The 18,652-nt window shown below is 53.5% G+C and overlaps 5 protein-coding genes across 5 annotated transcripts; 3 read left to right on the plus strand and 2 right to left on the minus strand.

The window, feature by feature from the left end:
* Window positions 1–512: 512 nt before the first annotated feature.
* On the plus strand, window positions 513–923 carry N7459_001316 (uncharacterized protein; the record flags this gene model as incomplete). The annotated part of the gene is made up of 2 exons (XM_056940501.1): window positions 513–575; window positions 597–923. The coding sequence occupies 2 exons, from the start codon at window positions 513–515 to the stop codon at window positions 921–923; spliced, it is 390 nt and encodes a 129-aa protein (XP_056804781.1).
* Window positions 924–1,379: 456 nt separating this feature from the next.
* N7459_001317 (uncharacterized protein) lies at window positions 1,380–1,956 on the minus strand (the record flags this gene model as incomplete). The annotated part of the gene is made up of 3 exons (XM_056940502.1): window positions 1,380–1,622; window positions 1,685–1,745; window positions 1,814–1,956. The coding sequence occupies 3 exons, from the start codon at window positions 1,954–1,956 to the stop codon at window positions 1,380–1,382; spliced, it is 447 nt and encodes a 148-aa protein (XP_056804782.1).
* A 3,137-nt stretch (window positions 1,957–5,093) lies between these two features.
* On the plus strand, window positions 5,094–6,924 carry N7459_001318 (uncharacterized protein; the record flags this gene model as incomplete). The annotated part of the gene is made up of 2 exons (XM_056940503.1): window positions 5,094–5,187; window positions 5,255–6,924. The coding sequence occupies 2 exons, from the start codon at window positions 5,094–5,096 to the stop codon at window positions 6,922–6,924; spliced, it is 1,764 nt and encodes a 587-aa protein (XP_056804783.1).
* Window positions 6,925–13,206: 6,282 nt separating this feature from the next.
* On the plus strand, window positions 13,207–16,631 carry N7459_001319 (CHY zinc finger protein; the record flags this gene model as incomplete). Its single annotated transcript, XM_056940504.1, has 10 exons — window positions 13,207–13,555; window positions 13,883–15,475; window positions 15,531–15,618; window positions 15,687–15,799; window positions 15,852–15,899; window positions 15,955–15,989; window positions 16,084–16,208; window positions 16,263–16,316; window positions 16,372–16,508; window positions 16,564–16,631. The coding sequence occupies 10 exons, from the start codon at window positions 13,207–13,209 to the stop codon at window positions 16,629–16,631; spliced, it is 2,610 nt and encodes an 869-aa protein (XP_056804784.1).
* A 272-nt stretch (window positions 16,632–16,903) lies between these two features.
* N7459_001320 (4-hydroxyphenylpyruvate dioxygenase family protein) lies at window positions 16,904–18,287 on the minus strand (the record flags this gene model as incomplete). The annotated part of the gene is made up of 4 exons (XM_056940505.1): window positions 16,904–17,038; window positions 17,095–17,452; window positions 17,513–17,572; window positions 17,626–18,287. The coding sequence occupies 4 exons, from the start codon at window positions 18,285–18,287 to the stop codon at window positions 16,904–16,906; spliced, it is 1,215 nt and encodes a 404-aa protein (XP_056804785.1).
* Window positions 18,288–18,652: the final 365 nt, after the last annotated feature.

Raw genomic sequence — 18,652 nt, forward strand, 5'->3', positions numbered from 1 at the left:
GGGACTAGTGACTAATGTGTGAAACTCGATGGTCGCTCCCTCGCATCATCCACACATCGCCAGTCAGGAAACAGTGGCTACGACAGGATGTTGGATAGTATAAACTCGCGCCAGGCTATGGACCAAAGTACATCTCCCTACAGTGGGTCGTGTCGGAGATGAGGGTAGGGGCATGCCAGGGCTCCCAAGTATCCGGATACTTGATCTACAAAAGGGGAGGCCGATTAACTCACATATCTGTGATTCACGCATCCGAAACAAGGGGCTGCTGGATGGCCCAGCTTCTTGGGTTCCAAGACCCGACTTGACTTCTGTCGGTATGGTATTGATGGTAGTAAGATCAAGCCTCCAGAAGAACTAGAACCATCTGAGTTGGTGATCAACTTATTCTATCTAGGTAAGAATGGAGAGAGGAGATTGAGCCCCGCCACTGGATACGGTTACAACTTGGTATAGACCTAGATATATATGTACATCGAATTGACATGATGTTGTCCCCACAATTCTCCACCATGGTCAGCAAAGCCTGCTACACAGCAGAACGCTCGCTGGGCCTCGGAAATGCTCTTGTGATAGTAATATCATATATACTCCAGACCACTGAAAATAGTGCCAGACAGATCGCCGCGGATATGCAGGTCCGGCATCCGGAAGGCAAGGCCCCCGGAATCAGCACCAGCATCTCCGTTTCAACCAGGTCCACTATCCTATACTGCAGCGCCAAAAATCTCGACTGCACAGATGCATCGGCCCCAGATGACCGCTTACCAGAAGGTTGCATGCACATGGCCGTCGCCGTGGACGTGGTGGACACGAATAAGCCGCGGAGTTGTATACAGATTCGACCGGCAGTCCAGGACGATAGCGAAAAAGCACCGCCGGTCACGACGACATTAGGGCGGCTACTGGACCCATTGGCATGAATCCCATTGCATTCAGATTGACTCCCTGGATCAACAGGGCAGCTGACCCGCCAGTCTAGAAACGATGACCGAATTCCACTCCCGCGCTCCGCCATCCCCTTGCGTGGAATCCGCGACTCGGGCACTTTCCAGGCTGGACCTGTTTTGTGGTTGGTGTCGGTACTTTGGACGAGGTAAACACCACCACCGGACTTCCATAGAGCGCACAACACCCGTCGTTCGTGAGTCTATTCCCAACGGGCTCTTGTGCTTCCACCGGGGGAGACGGGCCGAAAAGAGGGCGGCTGCACTCTCTGGAATGTGATTTGCCCTGCTCCGGCGTGATACAAAGAAGATCGCCCGTGGCTGCTCTCGACGAGGGTCAGGACTTCTGCTACGAGAGGCCCCATCTCACCTGCTGTTCTGACCATCCCGGCTCGATTTTCAGTCGGCGTGGGAAGTGGATAGGTCGAATCTTCACAGCACGACATGAGGCGACAGCCATTCCTGGATGGGGGCCGCGTTTGTGCAGAACCCATCACCGGTGATCGGCGTGGTCACACTGGGTGCTGGCGCTGACGGTGTCTCTGCTTCTCTGCTGATATCCCCATCATTGGGGCGGATACGATAGTCGTGTGTAATTCTATCCCTGTCTGAGTGCTCGGTCGGGATTCTACTCGACGCATCAGAGATCCAATGATCAGCGCGGCTGGTGCCGTGCTGCAAGACAAAGGAAATCTGGCATCTCGCCCTATGCAGGACTCGGGTGAGAATTGACGGACGGTTGGGACGTGCATGTTGACCATGGGGGGGTTTCCGATGCAGAGAGCCGAGGAGCGAAGTCTAGAGATAGCCGATTCTGGGAGCGCATCTATCAAATGGATCATGGATGTCACAATACCAGTACTTACGACCGAACGTCGGAGATGCCGTACACAACGACGATAACAATACAGCGGAGAATACACGTCACGGCCTCCATGTCATGTGACGGTCTCCGCGTGACCTTCCCCTCAAAACGGAACTCGTTCACTCCTTCCCCATACCGGTCCATACGGGTCCTCGTATTTACTACCGTGACCGAGTCCGCTCCGCCTCGGCATTCCTTTCTTCGAGCCTCGACATCGATCTATACATGGCGATGGAAGCGTGACCTTTGTGACTCCGGTCGTAACGTAGTGCCCCTGATGCATTGTTGGCAGCCTTCGGAATCGCTACAGGATAGTTCTGGAGGTATATACTGTCGTAGGCGGCTGGATATCCACCCCGTTGCTTTGTTAGATCGCCACCGTGGTACCACCCGATAGCTTGCTGAGTCGTGGACATCATTTGGTTCAGTAGGGGGGGACATGATGACCTTGAGAAATGATACGAAGGCATGTCTTATGTGTTATGCGTTGTGCAGAGCCGTCAACAGCGGGTCAGCCGTCGGGCGTGGGGGATGGTTTGCATGCTTGGGTGATATATGTACGATAGGTTGTGTCATCCTGGCCCATTTTCGCAGGAAAAGACCCTGAGCAGCGAACGGTTTTGGGGGCAATCAGAAGATGGGGTCGGCAATGTGGACATAATCGGTAGCACGTCGACCTGAGTCCGCTCCATGCGATACTCCACCGATGATACTGGTCACTCCATACTTTGTCCACCCCGACTCTTGATCCGAATGAATTCCACCCGTACCCCATTCCCAACCTGTCCAATTGAACACCTCGAACTCCATTTCCATCTTCAAACCCCTCTTCTGCTTGTAGCAGTGAGAATTATCACATGATGTGCAACTTGGGCCCTGGCGGCGCCGATCGGGGCGCCTCCCACTCCCCCGGGTTTCGATGGCCACGCAAATTCCGCCAGTCCGGGGGCGAGACGGCGGACGCGCGAGGCTACTCGCATCGTGCTCGATCTCGATCGCGTGAACCCCTAGAACACCATGTCCGTTCTCTGGCCTTCCTGTCCTTGACTCGTACTATGCTGATCCCTCCCCCCAGCGAAGAGTTAGTTGCCTTCGATGCCAGCTGGCAGGCTTGTGACGCCGGTGGGATGTGACACTGACTGCCGTGTCCTGTCGGTCCTCACCTAGCGCAAGGATGTGATATCTCGGAAGATAAGAGCCCAAAGGGCGGTGGGAGAGTGGGAGAACAAGGAGACGGTGAAGTCAACCTGTGCGTCTTCCCACCTGATGCCTGTCAGGGTATACAAAGCCAATCCAAATGGAAAAACAAGGCGACAGAAAAAAAATCGGTCAGACAGGAGACGGTGTGTCATCTCCCAATCGATTCCTCAAGTGCAATCCGCTTCTAACCTGCCCCGAGCGGCAAAGAAGTGAGGGCGCGATCGACGGAAGTATGGAGCGTACTTCCCCGGTATGCAGCCGGAGAATCACCCATCGACCATCGACCATCCCTTTCTTGATGGTCGCCGTGTGCGGACTTGCCCCAACGATTCTTCTCTGCCCCCCCCCCCCCCCCCCCCAATCATACACTATACATCGCAGGATATACTCATTGTTCACCACTGAGAACCCGGAAATGGAACCATCCCCCATAGTCCGCCCAGCTCGGCGAGGATCGACCCTGTTCCCGCAAGTGCTCAGTATGTATCCGGAAGTAGATTCCTAGAGACGACGCAAAGAGTCACTCGACGACGCCCGAGACGAACCCGCCCCCAACATCTCCATCTAGATGACCTCCAACGTGGCTGGGAAAGAGACACAGCAGAAACCGCGTCCAGAGATGCGGTGCGCCCCCAGACCCAAGGGAGCGTCCGTGACGAAAATAGCTTAACCGCGACATCTCGGTATGGGCAAGTCAGCCGGACCTGAAGAGGCTTAGGCGGCCAATCGTTGACAGTGCGACAATTCATCAGTCGGCCTGACTGTGGGATGAGCAGACTGGGTGACATTGTATGGCACTGGCATCAACAGCGTGGCGGCTCGTTCAAACGACCATCATGACCAGTGGCGCAGGGGGTCCAGAACTTCCATCTCAAGTGCTTTTTGGACCAGTGCTATGCCACACCCTTCAACCCTATGTCTATACTAGGCAGGATTTCGCCCCGACAGGTCACAGGTCCTGGAAGACTTTTTTGGAGAATCCTTGAAGGATTTTGACTTGTCTTTTTGATTTCTCTCTTTCTTTTCTTTTCCCTTTTTCGATGCTAACCAAGTAATCTACACCACCTTCACCCCCGAAGCGCGCCTCGATCGCCAGAGACGTAGGACGAGAAGGACCGGTCAAACTGGACACCAGATCTCAACGCGGAACGCCGGAAACCGGTACGTCCTGTCATGCCCAACACAATACAGACAATACACACGGCGACACCTCGGTGTTTTTGTGGGTTTAATTGGGCGCGGGGGGGCAATACCGGGGTACGGCCGGTGACAGGCCCCGCCAATGTAGGGCCTGACTCAGCCGGGCCCCGTGATGCGACTGAATTTTCCTGGTCGGCCAGGCCCTGCGGTCTTTTCGCGAATTCCAACTATTTCGAGTGGCCGGTGTATTGGTATTGAAATCTTACCGATGTACCTATTTTTCCAATTATCTTTTTTGTCTTTTTTTTATTAATTTCCAAAAATCGAAAATCCGAAAATCGAATTTTTCCTTTTTTTCTCTCCATTACCTTTTCCATCTTCTCCCCCTCCCACTCCACTCCACTCAGTAGTGCCGCCCCCGTCATTCTTATTATCGTTCCGACTCCCCCATCTCCTCCTTCCCCCATTCTCCCTTTCCGTACAATCGATCTTCACCTCACCTTCACCCACCCTTCCAACCGTCGAGAAACGCGTCAATCCCTCTTTCCAACGCGTTCTTCTCCGCCTCCGCTCTCGCCTCTCCGCATCCGATTTCGGTGGCGCCCTGACGGCAACTTGACGAACACAAACCCTTGACCGAAAATTCGATTCGCCTGCCCTCACCTCACTTCTTCAACTCTCGTCTCGCGATCAGTTGCATCTTGCATCCTACTCGATCGCAGCTCCGGTGCCGAAATCCCGATTGATCGTCCCTCTGCAGCATTCTGCAGGGCCCAGACTCGAATTTTCGCCCTCTTTTCCTGACCGCAGAATTCTCGAGAACCCGCACCACCAGATTCCAACCGCCGTACGACCACTCTCGGGGAAGACGGCGACCCCGGAACACTACCACCAACTCGACGACACGCACTCTCGCCAATCGTAATTGTGGCGCCCTCGCAATGCCTTTGACAACTCCGGTTTTGACGGTGGATGCCGACAATATCCACAAGGTGGACACAGCCAATGCACAGAGTCTTCATGGCATGTGGATGGGTAAGTACTCTCAAAATATCTCTCTTATTGCAACTGCCGGGGCGGTATTTCTGACTTTTGCCTCCAGTATTCTCAAAATGTGCCGATTATATGGACCAGGGTCGTCGGCTCGAGAACCTGAGCTGGCGCCTGTGGACTCGCGAGACCTTCTGCGTTGAGCCCGAGAACCAAACCGATGCCTCCGTTCTGCCCAAGTTGCGCTCCGAGGCCGGCGACCTCCCGGAGCTCTCCGCTAGCGTCGAGTCGGCCGCGTCCGACCAAGCCGAACGCATTGAAGCTCACATCAAACGCCCCAAGTTCTCCGATTACCGTCCTGCCGTGGTCCGGGAAGATTCGCTGGCTAGCCTGGGTCGAGGCAAAGAGAAGCACATCACCTCGCTGGATCTGGAACGAATGGTTCTGAACATCAAGGAGAAGAAGAGCTTGGAACCGTTGACTCCCATGGTCGAACCAGCTGCTCCCGTCGTCGATATCACCCCACGCCCATCGACTCCTACTCCCACTCCTCCGTCCGTTTCTACGACTCGACAGCTTCCTACTTTCCCCCGACCCGCTCCGCAACCCCGCCAGTCGACCGAATCGTGCTCGACCACGGCCCCCGAAGGTAACGAGAGTGATGCGGCTCAACTGAATGCCTCTGATACGAGCGTTTCGTCTTCCGGGGTCCTCCCTCCCCACAGTGAATTGTTCAAGTCACCGAGCATCGTTCGGGGATTCTCGCCATCCCATATCTCATCCTCATATCGGTCGCAAGCGAAGTTGGCCGTCGACCCCAGTCCCTCCCGCGCAACCACTACCCTGAAGCCTTCACCCCTGAAGAAGAAGGGTGGCATGTTTACACTAGGAGGGTCCTCTGCGGACGACGACGAGAGTTCCTTTGAGGAGCGAATGGTGGCCCAGAACAACCCGACCGATGGTGGATCAGTAAAGCCGCCCACTGGTAACCCTAGCCCGTCTAAGAAGGTCGCTTCGTTCAGCGACCACGTTTCGATCCGCCACCCCAAGAGCCCTTGTCGCTCCGACGAGGACGCCATTGAGACTGACGACGAGGTCTCGGAGAGCGCGATCGAGGACGACGAGGACTCTGACTGGGAGGATTCGGTGACAGAAAGCGGCAAATCAAGCGTGGACGAACGACCGGAGCTCTTCCAACGGGTTGATTCCCGACCGAACTTGGTATCGCGGCGATCGCTTCTCACCATGATGATGCACCAGCCCACCCGGATGCCAGGAAACCAGTTCCGGTCCAGTCCCGCCCTACAACGATCTCGGCTGACATCACCCAACGGACCCTCAATTCCCGCTTCGCCTCCCGAGAATGACGAGGAGAACCTCACTATGCGTGGTCCTGACGTTCCCCGATCGAAGCCGATCATCATGAAGCCGCCTCCACCACAATCTGTCGCCCATTCGCCGCGCACCACTCGCCGCAACATGCTTGCGACCGAATTGACCGAGTCTCTCCGTCGTCATCTTCTCTGGGAGCGCCAGCAGAAGAGTGCGACTGCCAATGCTTTCCTCAAGCGCCGCCACACCGCCCACGATATGAAGAATCTCCAAGAATATCCCGAACCGAGAGGCCCGCACCGGGCTCCGGGCGCCGGTGCCTCGCATACTGCTGCTGGCGAGGCGAACGCCAGCAACCCGACTCGGGATAAGGACTTCGCGAAGAACGGCTCATGGACCAATTACGCGACTGACTACGGGCCTTGGGAATACCATGTCAAGGGATGGTAATCAAAAGGTCATGGGGTTTCCAACCTTTCCGCGACATTTGTTTTCATATCTCACGACCGGGCCAGTCATCTCTTATCGACACGTACGATTACGATCATGCATTGCATCTAGGCGCACCTATGGATTGATATTCTTGAAATTTGGGCCCTCGCAGGTGTTTTCTCGGTACAGCATTTAGTGGGCTGCTGTCCCTGCCTGTATCTTTTCTGGACCACCTGGCCCAAGGAGCGACCGTCCCTTACGAACTTAATATTTATGTACAGCTCATACCTCACGCCCTTTCTCTACTTTATGGGTTCTTCGAATGGTTGATGACACGAGATTATAATTTTTTATCCTTTGCCACCATCCAAGAGAATATCCCTCCAAAAAACAAAATCACGGTTCTTGTTTTCGTCGCTAGCGCGTTCTTGCCCTGCGGGCACATTTTGCCGGCCACAGAAAACATGCGAGCATTTCACTCTTGGTTCTTCTTTTGCTCTGGGACGGATATTTATCTTTTGCGTCTTTCTCGATACCAGATACCACGCGCCTCTTGTTTCTTGGTTTTTGTTTTTGGGCTCGGGCGGCACTACATCTAGCTGCACTGCACCGCGCACACCTAGGCTACTTGTTCCCTGTGCGCTACACTACTATGATTTTCGACGCATCGGCTTATAAAAAAGTGGAAATAAATGGCAACAGTGAAACATCCTTCAAGGAAATCCTTTCCCAAAGCTGGAGTAAAGTAAAGCAAAACCAATCTAGACAACTTTATGAATCACCTGCATCTGATATCTCGTTGTTATCCAGGCAGACAGCCTACAAGGGCCGCCGCAGAGAGTCAACAGGCCGACGCCACACAGACATGAATTGGCGGTCTGGATCGCAAATCTGCGGGCGAGCCCTGGCAGGCAGGCAGCTACAGTAGCTTACTGCAGAAAGAAAACTGAAATCAATAAAACAAAAACGCTACTCGACACTCGATTCTCTCGGGCGCCCTAGAGTATCGTCGAATGTTTCCCGGCGCCTGGATACCCTGCCATACCGATGCGGGATATCGATCATGTGGAAATTCAAGCGTTGCCAGGGGCGCGCGGTGGCGTTGACACGTAGGGTTGTGTACGGTGGAGGATGGGGAGATACCAGATAAGTGGTACCTAGCATACTACTACCTCAATACGAATACTACGGAGCATCTATGTAGAGGAAGGATTTGATATATGGCGGGGGTCCGGCATTGATAATCGTCGTACGTGGATCCCGTATACTGCTACTACTATTACTACTACATACTCTTTACTTGGCTTCGTGGGTTACATACGTGGATGCGGGCGGCTCTCGTCCGATGTGCTGGGTCGCAGGATTTAGGGTCTGTGGGAATAGGGTGTGGACGGCGTGTCTAGGTCGGTCCAAGACCTGTACACGACGGACTTTGGCAGACATGTGAGATATGATCTATTCAACGGCTGGATGGACTAGTCACGGGGTTTGATTGGCTTTATCTTTATCGTCGCGAGATGAAACACAAGGTAGGATCCATCGATACGGTAGAAAGCGTCGCATGTCAAGATCAAACAATGGCGTAGCCTTGGTACCTTGTACTTTTGGCCTTGCAGAGTCAGGGTATCCGTACCACCTGCCTGGCTGGGCATCCAAGTGCGCGATTCAGACCCGACACAGGGGAATGGAGGAATCCGACCACTGTCAGGCAGGGTGAAGGGAAGGGGGTGTCAGGTGGTCGGCAAAAGGATGAAGGAACAGAGGGGGCCAAATGGCTCACCCCTATGTAATCATATGTAGTATTTCTTTTCTTTTTCCTGTCGGGGACGGGATACGCCGCAGAGTAGGTCGAGTTGAGTGAACGGGACAAAAGTACCAAGTCCCGCGGAAGAGCTGGAAGGGGGTGTGAGATTCCAGAATCCAGGATCCAGATCGCCCGGCTTTCACAGGCAAGCCGATCCAGCCCCGGGCCTTTTCTGTGTGTCCGCTGGGCCTTTGGGGACCGCTTTGGTCGCTTCACATGCGAGCCATGTCATTCAAGCTACATTAGTTCCGGCGGGCAGGACTTCCCTGGGAATCGAGACGGTGGTGATGGTGGTGGTGGTGTCGATGCGACTCGACGAGATAAGCGCTCAGTCCCTGCGGGCATGGCTGGGAAAGGAAGCCAGATTGGATCGGGCTCGATGGGACCTCCCTAGAGGGGTTTGGTGGATGTTTATCGAGGATCGGGGGTGCCGTGGCAGTGACACGCGGGGAGTTCTAGATTGGAGCGCAGCAAGTACCGCCCTGGCGGAGCATCGGGGTGTACCTGGGAGGCAGCAGAAGTGAGCAAGTCCACCCCGAGTTGCCTCATGATGACACTATGCATGGCATCTTTCATCACGATGGCGTGGGGGTTCACATCAGACCCAGAGTGTTAGGCGAGGCTGCAGAGCATGGGAGTCGTCCTGCTGTTAGTACACTCTATTGGTGAGATCAACCGGCGCGGCGAGGAAGGCTTGATGTCATGCCTTCCGCGGTCATGTGGCCCGGTGGAGATCACGAGACCCGGGGATTCCTTACAGTAATACAGATGGACTTCCCGATCCAGTCTATCTACTATACTGTCTTGGTGGGGTTTGCTGCTTTTTTGTTTTCTCCTCTTTCTATTCTTCTCTTCCATTTCCCCATTAATAGACTGCTCTGACGTAAGAAGACATGGAAGGCTTTCCTTTGGCGACAAAAGACTCGCAGTGGAACACCCCACACTTTTCTTCCTACATTGCCCGATGGCCAGACTCCTCTTCCCCAGTGCTCGCGTGCTGACTGGATGCCTGCCCGACTACGCCCGACACCTCGTGGGGCTTGAAAGGTTTTTCTTCTGTCTTTTCCCCACGAACTCGAAAATGTGAATGTGACCGAAACACGGTCTCTCACCGAAGGAAGGCCAGAAAAAGCCGCATTCAATGCAAGTCCACATGGCCACCTACCGGGCAATGGGCCAGATCAATATGGAGCACAAGGAGCCATATCGGTGACTGTCAATAATGACTCGCAGCCGTAGAATATACACTGCATGTACCCCGTATCATGTGCATCTACTCGACGGGCTGGAGTGCCTACATCTATTTGATTCTCGGACCGATTCCAGCCACCTCCAGACTTTTGCTGGTACTCAGCTAAACCCTATCCAGAGCGGTAGACCTGCCCCCAACTCGCACGACGCTCCACCAGAGACGGTTTGATGCCTCGATCCCAACTCCCGGTGGACTCGCAGTGGGTCGACCAGAAAACGGGGACCGCCGTGATTCGCAGCCCTTCCTCTCCCACTCACCCGATCGGTCGTCTCCCCCGTATGGAAATGGTTTTCGGTAACGGGAGTATCGCTGTTTGAGTGATCCCGGGACAACGGTACAGTACATACTATACATCCTATGTAGGTTGGATGTTTAACACTAAAGTAATCTATAACAAGTCGCTACAGTACGCAACTCCACGGAAGGACAACGGTGAGCCTCACCCGATGCCAAGCTGAACGAAGGCTGCGATGGAAAAGTGGACTCGGGCGTCACAAGTGAGCGCGACATGTCGGCTGAGTTGATGACGGGTCAAGCTGAGTCGGCATGCCGATGCTACACGGGTGGATACGGTGGCTGGTGTGTGATATTGGGACAGATCTTGCACCGAGGCCATTTGGAGTGTCCCCGAGGAGAAATTGAGGATTCCAGATGGTATGCTGACTTTCTATCCGGGGACTGCTCTCGCAGATGCTTCCAGCAGATTTCCAGTGGCCATAGGGCTGGTGCACTTTATCCTTCACCGAAGACTAATCGAATCAACCCCGATCCGGTCTCTGTTCCCCATAGCAAAATGATGAAGCTCAAGAGTTCCAGAATCTCTCCGAGTGCAAACCTGTTTTGTCCGCCAGTTCAACGGGCTTTTCGAACACTCTTGCGCGCTCCCATGTAAACTGTCTCTGTTCTGGCAGATAATGACTCACGAAGCCGTCCTCCGCAGTCCCAACACTGTTCACCCAGAACCATAATCCGGCATCCAACCGACCAATGGCATTCCCTTTCAACTGCGAGCACACCTCCCTGGATGAGTTGGATGCGACAGATCTCGCCATCCCGACCACGCCGACCCAGAGAAGCCGAGTCTCGTATTGGGCATCACTCAGGACTAGCGGCCCAAGCCCAGGCCCGCCCAAAGTCACAGTGGCAAGTATAAGGAGTAAGTGGAGTGATATACGTAGTCCTCAGTGGCGCGAAAAGGCCGGCGTTTCTCCGGGTTGATATGTACTCCAGGGCTGGCATTACGCAGCGCGTGATTGGCAGAGCTTGTGTCCGCCCGCGTGGGTTGCGCATCACGTGAGTACGACCGGGGAGCTCTGTCCTCCGACGAATCATCGGCGCCGAAGCCACAATGCAGGGTAATCTGGATGCGGGTTGCAGAGAGTGTGGGGAGTATTGAGAGACGTCGTAGTAAGTGCACCGTTCCGACCGTTGATTAGTGAAAGTTGTTTGACAACCTTGCCTCTTAAATTGAGGCTACGTATACATAGATAGACGAAGTGATGGTGCATAAGCAGACCTGGTGTAGAGCTCCAGAGTTCAGAGTTCGCAGAAACATGGGTCAAGGGCGACAAGTGAAAGCGGAAAACTTCTGGAAGCACGCTCCGGATGGCGCTAGGCTGTATGGGGCTTAGCATAGTAATCCCAATCGGGCAGTGTGTTCTGTGGTATGGTATTGTTGCTGGTATTGGTAACTTGTATTACACAGGGACCCGTCTCAGTTGAGGTATTGTCAGTCCCGTATGCCACGGAGTATGGAAATGAGATACCACAATGCCCTTGTACGATCTATGTCGCCATCGATATCGACAAGATATTGCTGGAGTGTCATGCTCCTACTCAACTGATTCGAGTCTTGTCACCTGCAAAGAGCCTGTCCGTGTTGCGCTCACCGTAGCGACCGTTGTGGAAGGCTCCAGCCTTCCCCAGGCCTGGGACCCCAATGGCTGCAACTAGCGAAGGCTATCAAAGCCACTAGCCAGGGTATTGTATGAAGGGTGTGACCAGCCTTGGATCCGGGCGGCCTGAAAGAGACGCTGAAAGGCTTTTCTGGTCATAGACTTGGAGAGGCCTGCCTCGGTATTTGGGGTTAGGTTCCGAGGAACGACTACACAGATGATGTCTTTGTCGGCGCTTTTTCGCCTAGGAGTGCACGAGACTGACCCAAAGAAAAGGAGGAATCTAGCGTCTTGAGATCTATAAGATAGTGTGAGCAGCCGTACAGAATTATCTGCATGCCTACGTTCTCGTGGAGTAACAGATGTAGTACCGCTGACACCAGACGCTGGCATGTCACTTTGCCTTGGCTCTCTCACCCCTGCATGAACTGTCTTTGGATCTATAATGAGCGTTCGTATGAGTAAAGAATTTCCGGACCGCGTGGACTGCGCGCGAAAGAGAGGACTTGGGATCCTGGTCGATTGGCGTTGCATCGCGGGGCTCAACGCATGCCTGGGGTGGCGGCGTTAGCGCGTAGCGCCGGAGTTCTGGAAGCCGAACCCCCCTCATCTGCTCTCCACGGCTTGACCGCCGCATTTGCAGCTTAGAAAGATGTGGGAGATATGAGAGAGTTGCAATTCTGTGCTGGAGAGTGGCGGAAAGAGGGGGAGGCAACTACAGTGGTTGTTTATTGACTGTGATCTAGGGATCCATGGATTGCTGGACGGATGAATGGAGAGCTCGACATGGTTAGATTGGAATTGGAAAATCGTCGTCTGATGCGATAGCTAGAATCAATCAGAGTTGTGATGTGAGTCGCTCGGGGAAAAGGACAGCGCGATGGTTGATAGCCACGGACATCATTCAATTTAGTCAGCGCTACTGTGAGTCACAGCCATGACCAGAGGATGAGTGAACGATTAGCGTGTACCAACTGTCAAAACCATAGTCTACCGTGACTGAAGAATAATGCATGGTGAGTCAGGTTGAATCGCAAATCCACTGAGATCATCACCGCCCACAGTCGGTCTTGGCATGTCAACACTATATGATCTCTGCAACCGATTCGGTTTCTCTTGCTGCTTCTCCGCGCGAACAACGCACTAGCCGAAGCGCGAAATAGTCCTCAGCACACACGGGGATCTTGCGTGCATCGCGCCCAATTCGTGCCGATCGGGTCCTATCCGCAGACAAGGTCACCCGATCTCTGCGTTGGCAAGTCCAAGTCCAACGTCACCCAGTGACCGACGCGGCTGTGGAAATTCCATACTCATCGCCCCCGTCACCTTCCGTCCATTCCTGCATCGCCATGGAACCTGGGTCAGTGAACGGTGACAGCACGGGTCCAGAGCCCCAGATGCGTAAGTCCAGCCCAAACGTCCTGATTGGCGCCGGCGTGGTGACGTCGCTGCACACCACCAGCCTGTCCATAACCCTCCTTCACGATGGTTATTCGTGGGAGCGCCCCCAACGGCCCGCAACCTTTTTGATCATGCGCTCATGCCTTTCAGCAGGGACGCGGCGCCCTCCCATGGGTAGTGATGAGTTGGCATCCCCGGCGCCTGCACATGGTGTTGCACCCGCCGCCGGTGAGGCTGCCCCCCGCCAATCAGGCCCCCGGAGACGGGGGAAATGTCGTTATTTCGCAACGAAGAAGGGTACGTGGTCCGTCGAAGTTGACGCCGTTTCCGCCCAAAGAGTCTGTTCTTGCTTTTGTTCTTGCTGTATGATGGGTTACGGATGGGGGGCCTGTATGCCTTTTCGGGATCCGTTTCCTCAGGTGTACAGATGTATGGATCTCTCCGAGCACTAGGCTCTGTCAGTCAACTGCAACATGTGCGTGCATCTGCAGCCCAACGGCTGAGCAACGAGGGAAATTGCTGCATGTGCCATGGACTCTATCCATACTGCTTCTCTGCCATTGATGATTTCTTGTTTGGCGAGCGTGTGATAATTATTCCCGGCCAGGAACTGACCTCGGCTAGGTTGTCGCGCTGGCGCAGAATGCCCATACACCCATGACAGCGCTGCCGTCAAGCAGTCTGTGACTCCATCGACTCAACCATCACACTCCTTGGTTGACACGGCTCACAACCCAGATGCCAGTGTAGCCTCTGGGGTCCAGAATTTGACCATCCACGAGCCGCCAAAGCAAAACCCGCAGCCTTCACATTCGGAACAGTCCAACAGACCCGTGTCCAAGGCAGAGCAAAAAGACCCGAGAGAGTTCCAGATCAATCAATTGCGACGACGATTCCGCCCACAAGAAACATCCGATGTTAATGGATGTACTCTCACATTCGGATTGACTCCCTCTGACCCCGACTTCCCCTTCGAATTGGACAGACTACAATGTGTGCTCCATGTTCCGACGACGTACCCTGGCACGGGACGGCCGACCCTGACAGTGACCAATGCTGAAATGGAGCCGGCGTATCAGGCAAACGTTGCAAGAGGGTTTGATGACATTGTCGATTTTGCCTTGCGCGTGAAGGGCCAGGGAACTTTGCTCAATTGGATCAATAGTCTTGACAAGCAACTCGAACGGTTACTGACTACTCTGGAGCGAGGACCCAAACTCAAGTTTGTGGCTAATGTGGGTGATGGTGCGGCGACGCAGGAAGCTACCCGTCCCCAAACACAACCGCAAGCTCCAGTTGTACCAATCCAAGGAACAGCGCCAGCTACCAATGTTGCAGTATCAGCACCGCAATCCAAACCACCCGTGACATCGCAAGTCTACACGGCCGAGCAAAAGGCCCATGCAGAGAAAAGAAGAACGATGGAGAAAAAACAACTGGAGGCTCGTTTGGGAAGGCTGCCATTATTTCAGAAACGGACCGAGGGCTCCTTCATCATTCCAATTCAACCCAATCAGCCGAACCGTCTTCCAAGGTCACTTCAAACAGTAAAGACTGTGAAACTCCAGATCCCACCACTCTATCCACTGGAGCACAGCTCAATTGAAATACAGGGAGCTGACAGTCCCGAAGCACGATCCGTGGAAACGGGATTTGCGCATTGGGTCCAACAGACTTCGCAGTTGAACTTGGTCTCACAGATCAACTACTTGGCCAGCAACATGCATAATTTTGCCAAGACGCCCTTGCCTGAAGTCGCCGAGCAGTCTCAGCATGAGCATGTCCAGTTGCCCGTGGAGGAGCCTATATCCGAACAGAAGAGCATAGAAAAGGCTGCACAGGATGAAGATCGACCCCACGTGCATGTCATCCCCCGCCCACCAGAGTGGTCTGTCCCCGAGAACCACAGTGGCAGTGATGTCACCGATGAATCCAGTTACGAAGAGGAATCTGAGGAGGATCGAGAGGATGAGGAAGAGGGCGGCGCGCCTGTCCCGGCAATCCCTACCAACACTCCCGGCCGCGGCGTTGCACTCTCATTCCCATTCCTGGAGCTCTATGGGATCGAGCTGCTAGAACTTGTGCACCTGGCTGTCACGATCAAATGTGAAAGATGCAAGGAGGCGATGGACATCAAGAATGTGCTTCAACTCACCGGTCCAAAGGACACGCCGAAAATTGAGCCGTGCAAGAAATGCGCTAATCCCATGAGCATTGGTGAGTCAACGAGAATGTCCCGTTATCGATGATATAGGGACTGACACTTTCTCAGGATTTCGGAGACAACTGATGCACTCCCACGCCAATCGTGCTGGGTATTTGGATCTGGATGGGTGTACTGTGGTGGACCTTTTACCGAGGTGGGTGACGCACTGACTGATTGATACTTCCCACACTGCTGTCCATACAAAGTACTAATTAAAGATAGCAACTTCATTCCAACTTGCTCCGAGTGCTCAACTGCATATCATGCACCTGGTGTATCCGCAGTCCGCGGAGAAAGCGCCATGGCTATGTGTCGGCACTGCCATCGCAAGATGGGTATGTTCGAACCTTGCCATTCCTCACTCCACATCTAATCCAGGGGAAACAGTCTTCAAAACGCCCGAGGTAAAGTTTCTAGTCGTGGGCAGCGCAGCGGGTATGTATTCCTTCTGTGATAACTTTGTCCAAGTATGCTCACTGACTCCATTCAGTATCTTCGCGTGCCGGTCTTCCTTTGAAGAGAAGGGTAAGTTGATATATCTTGTTGTTGTTGTTGTTGTTGTTGTTGTTGTTGTTGTTGTTGTTGTTGTTGTTGTTGGTGAGATCTAATTACCGTTTAGCCCAAGGAAGTTCTGGGTATTGTAGCCGGCCAAGAGCTTCCCCGACGTGGTCGTTGCCACCACTATGGGAAGAGCTACCGTTGGTTCCGATTCAGCTGCTGTGCCAAAGTATTCCCATGTGATAAGTATGTCTAAATGCTGCTAGCTTCTCGGCCGCGCAAATCACTGATTAATTTTAGATGCCACGACGCCGAAACGGACCATCCAAATGAACACGCAAACCGTATGATCTGGTAAGCACCATTGAAACGGGCTCCGTATAAGTTGCAATCAACTAACCTGCAAAAGCGGATTTTGCTCCCGAGAACAAATATACAGACCAGAAAACTGTGGCATTTGCCGGGCAGTTCTGGTTGGTAAAGCTGGCAGTGGCTTCTGGGAGGGTGGCAAAGGAACCCGGAATCGGGTGCTGATGAGCCGGAAAGGTATGGCCAGTTCTTGATGTGAGATGGCACGACGGAACTAACGATACTTTTCTAGATCCCCGAAAATACAAGCGGCGTGGTGGAACTGTTCCCGGTGGATCAAGCTCGTCGAAACGAAAATAAGGATACCCTGTTTGTCTTGAGGATTAGCCGGACTGCATATCTATTGCATCTAACCTTCTAAAAGAATACACAAGGTGAAGAACAGGGAATGTGGATGGCTGTCGTAGAGTAAAGAAGAAACTCAGAATCAGTGAGTTTGATTCAAGCCGTAAATGCCTGGTAAGAAAGGAAGAAAATAGATCCATTCAGCAATAATATGTACGTTAGAGAAATAAGCTATGCAATTGCCCGAAGTCATGCATGCCGTCCATGTCGAATCCATCTCATTCCAATCAAACCAAATTACCACGCAGCTCCTGTTCTCGCTCAATAGCCTCAAACAGTGACTTGAAATTTCCAGCGCCAAAACCGGAGAAGTTGTGCCGCTGGATGATTTCAATAAATACAGTAGGCCGGTCCATCATATGCTGAGGCCGACAATTAGCAAGTCCTTCCATCGCGGGCTAAAAGAACGGCCACATACCTTGGTAAACAGCTGCAGAAGATAGCCATTCTCGTCAAAATCGATCAGGATATCCAGACTCTGGATGGTTTCAAAGTCTTCGTGAAGGACCAAGCTGGACTTCTTCAGTCGTGCCTTCATGTCGGTGTAGTAGGTGTCGGGAACCTTGATAAACTCCACGCCGCGCGCCTTCAAATTGGTAATGTCGCGGATGATGTCGTCAGTGAGGAGCGCAATGTGCTGGACACCAGCTCCGTTATAGAAGTCGACATATTCCTCGATCTGAGACTGTTTCTTGCCCTTGGCCGGCTCGTTTATGGGCATCTTGACGATTTCGTTGGGGGAAGCCATGACGATACTCTTCAAAGCAGAGAATTCCCTGCGTGGATGAGATTGGCATGGGGTCCAGTGGATGGTACCGCGCAAAGGAGGAACTTACGTGCAGACTTGGCTGTCATCAACAGACCAGAAGCGGTGGAAACCCAGTGCCTTCTCATAGCTAGACACCTGTTAAATAACTGCCGTTCTCGCCAAATAAAAGGACAAACTTACTACTCGCAAATCTTGTCCATCTCATCCCAATCTTGGTTGCCCACACAGTGATCAATCCGCTTGAGCTGGACATTAGGCAGGAACTTGGTAATGGGATCTTCATCGCCGCGTTCAAGACGGTAGCCCGGCAAAAAGGCACCGTGGTACTGATTCCGCTCGATCAACGTATGTGTGGTCTCGCCATATGTCTGAATCGTAGCAACCTTGACATGCCCCTCCTCATCCTCGAGGATCTCGGGCTTTGACACCACCTTGGCACCGTTCTTGACAGCAGCGAAAAACACCGCGTCGACGTCGTCCACTTCGAAAGCCACATCCTTGACAGCATCTCCGTGTTTCTCCAGATGGGCGTGGATCTCCCGCAGTTGTTCCTGCTCCTCGGCACCGAAACGGTCGATCTGGCTCTGGGAGCGTAAGGGCGAGGTCAGGATGAAGGTGATGTCGCCGTTGCGGATAACGTGAGAGCAGATGCTGCGGTTTCCAGTCTCGAGGCCGCGGTAGGCAACACGCTTGAAGCCCATCCGGGTGATGTAGAAGCTTGCAGCTTGCTTGGCGTTGCCGACATACCAGTGGACATGGTCGTAGCCGCGATAACTGGCGAGAGAAGAAGCCCCGTTGGTTTCGGAGGGGGGTGGGCTAGTCGAAATTGCGGAAGGAGCCATCTTGTCGAGTCTGAAGTAGTTGTCTGCAGTTTGCCTCTGGGAGTATACCGATGCGACGAGAGCGGGAGTTGATATACCACGGTAGACGGCACGTGTGCTTATTTCGAGCAGCCACTGGGAGAGCCTCCAGTAACCGATCCTCGTCGCAAAAAGGCCGGATATCTCTATCGTTGTGATTCGCTCGCTGTCGTTGTCACTTGGAATGGCCGGCCATCACGGCTGGTTGCGCACCCTGCGCTACCCGGAAATAGCCGGCAGCAGCCGGCCATGGGTATCATCGCCGCGTCGCGACGGAGTTTGGGGGAATCAAGTCTTTCTACATTACATTGGATGAGATCATCTTCTGCAGAAAGCTACTGAAAGCC

Source organism: Penicillium hispanicum (assembly GCF_028827665.1).
Source record: "Penicillium hispanicum strain IBT 35686 chromosome Unknown utg000001l_segment0_segment0, whole genome shotgun sequence".
NCBI lineage: Eukaryota > Fungi > Ascomycota > Eurotiomycetes > Eurotiales > Aspergillaceae > Penicillium > Penicillium hispanicum.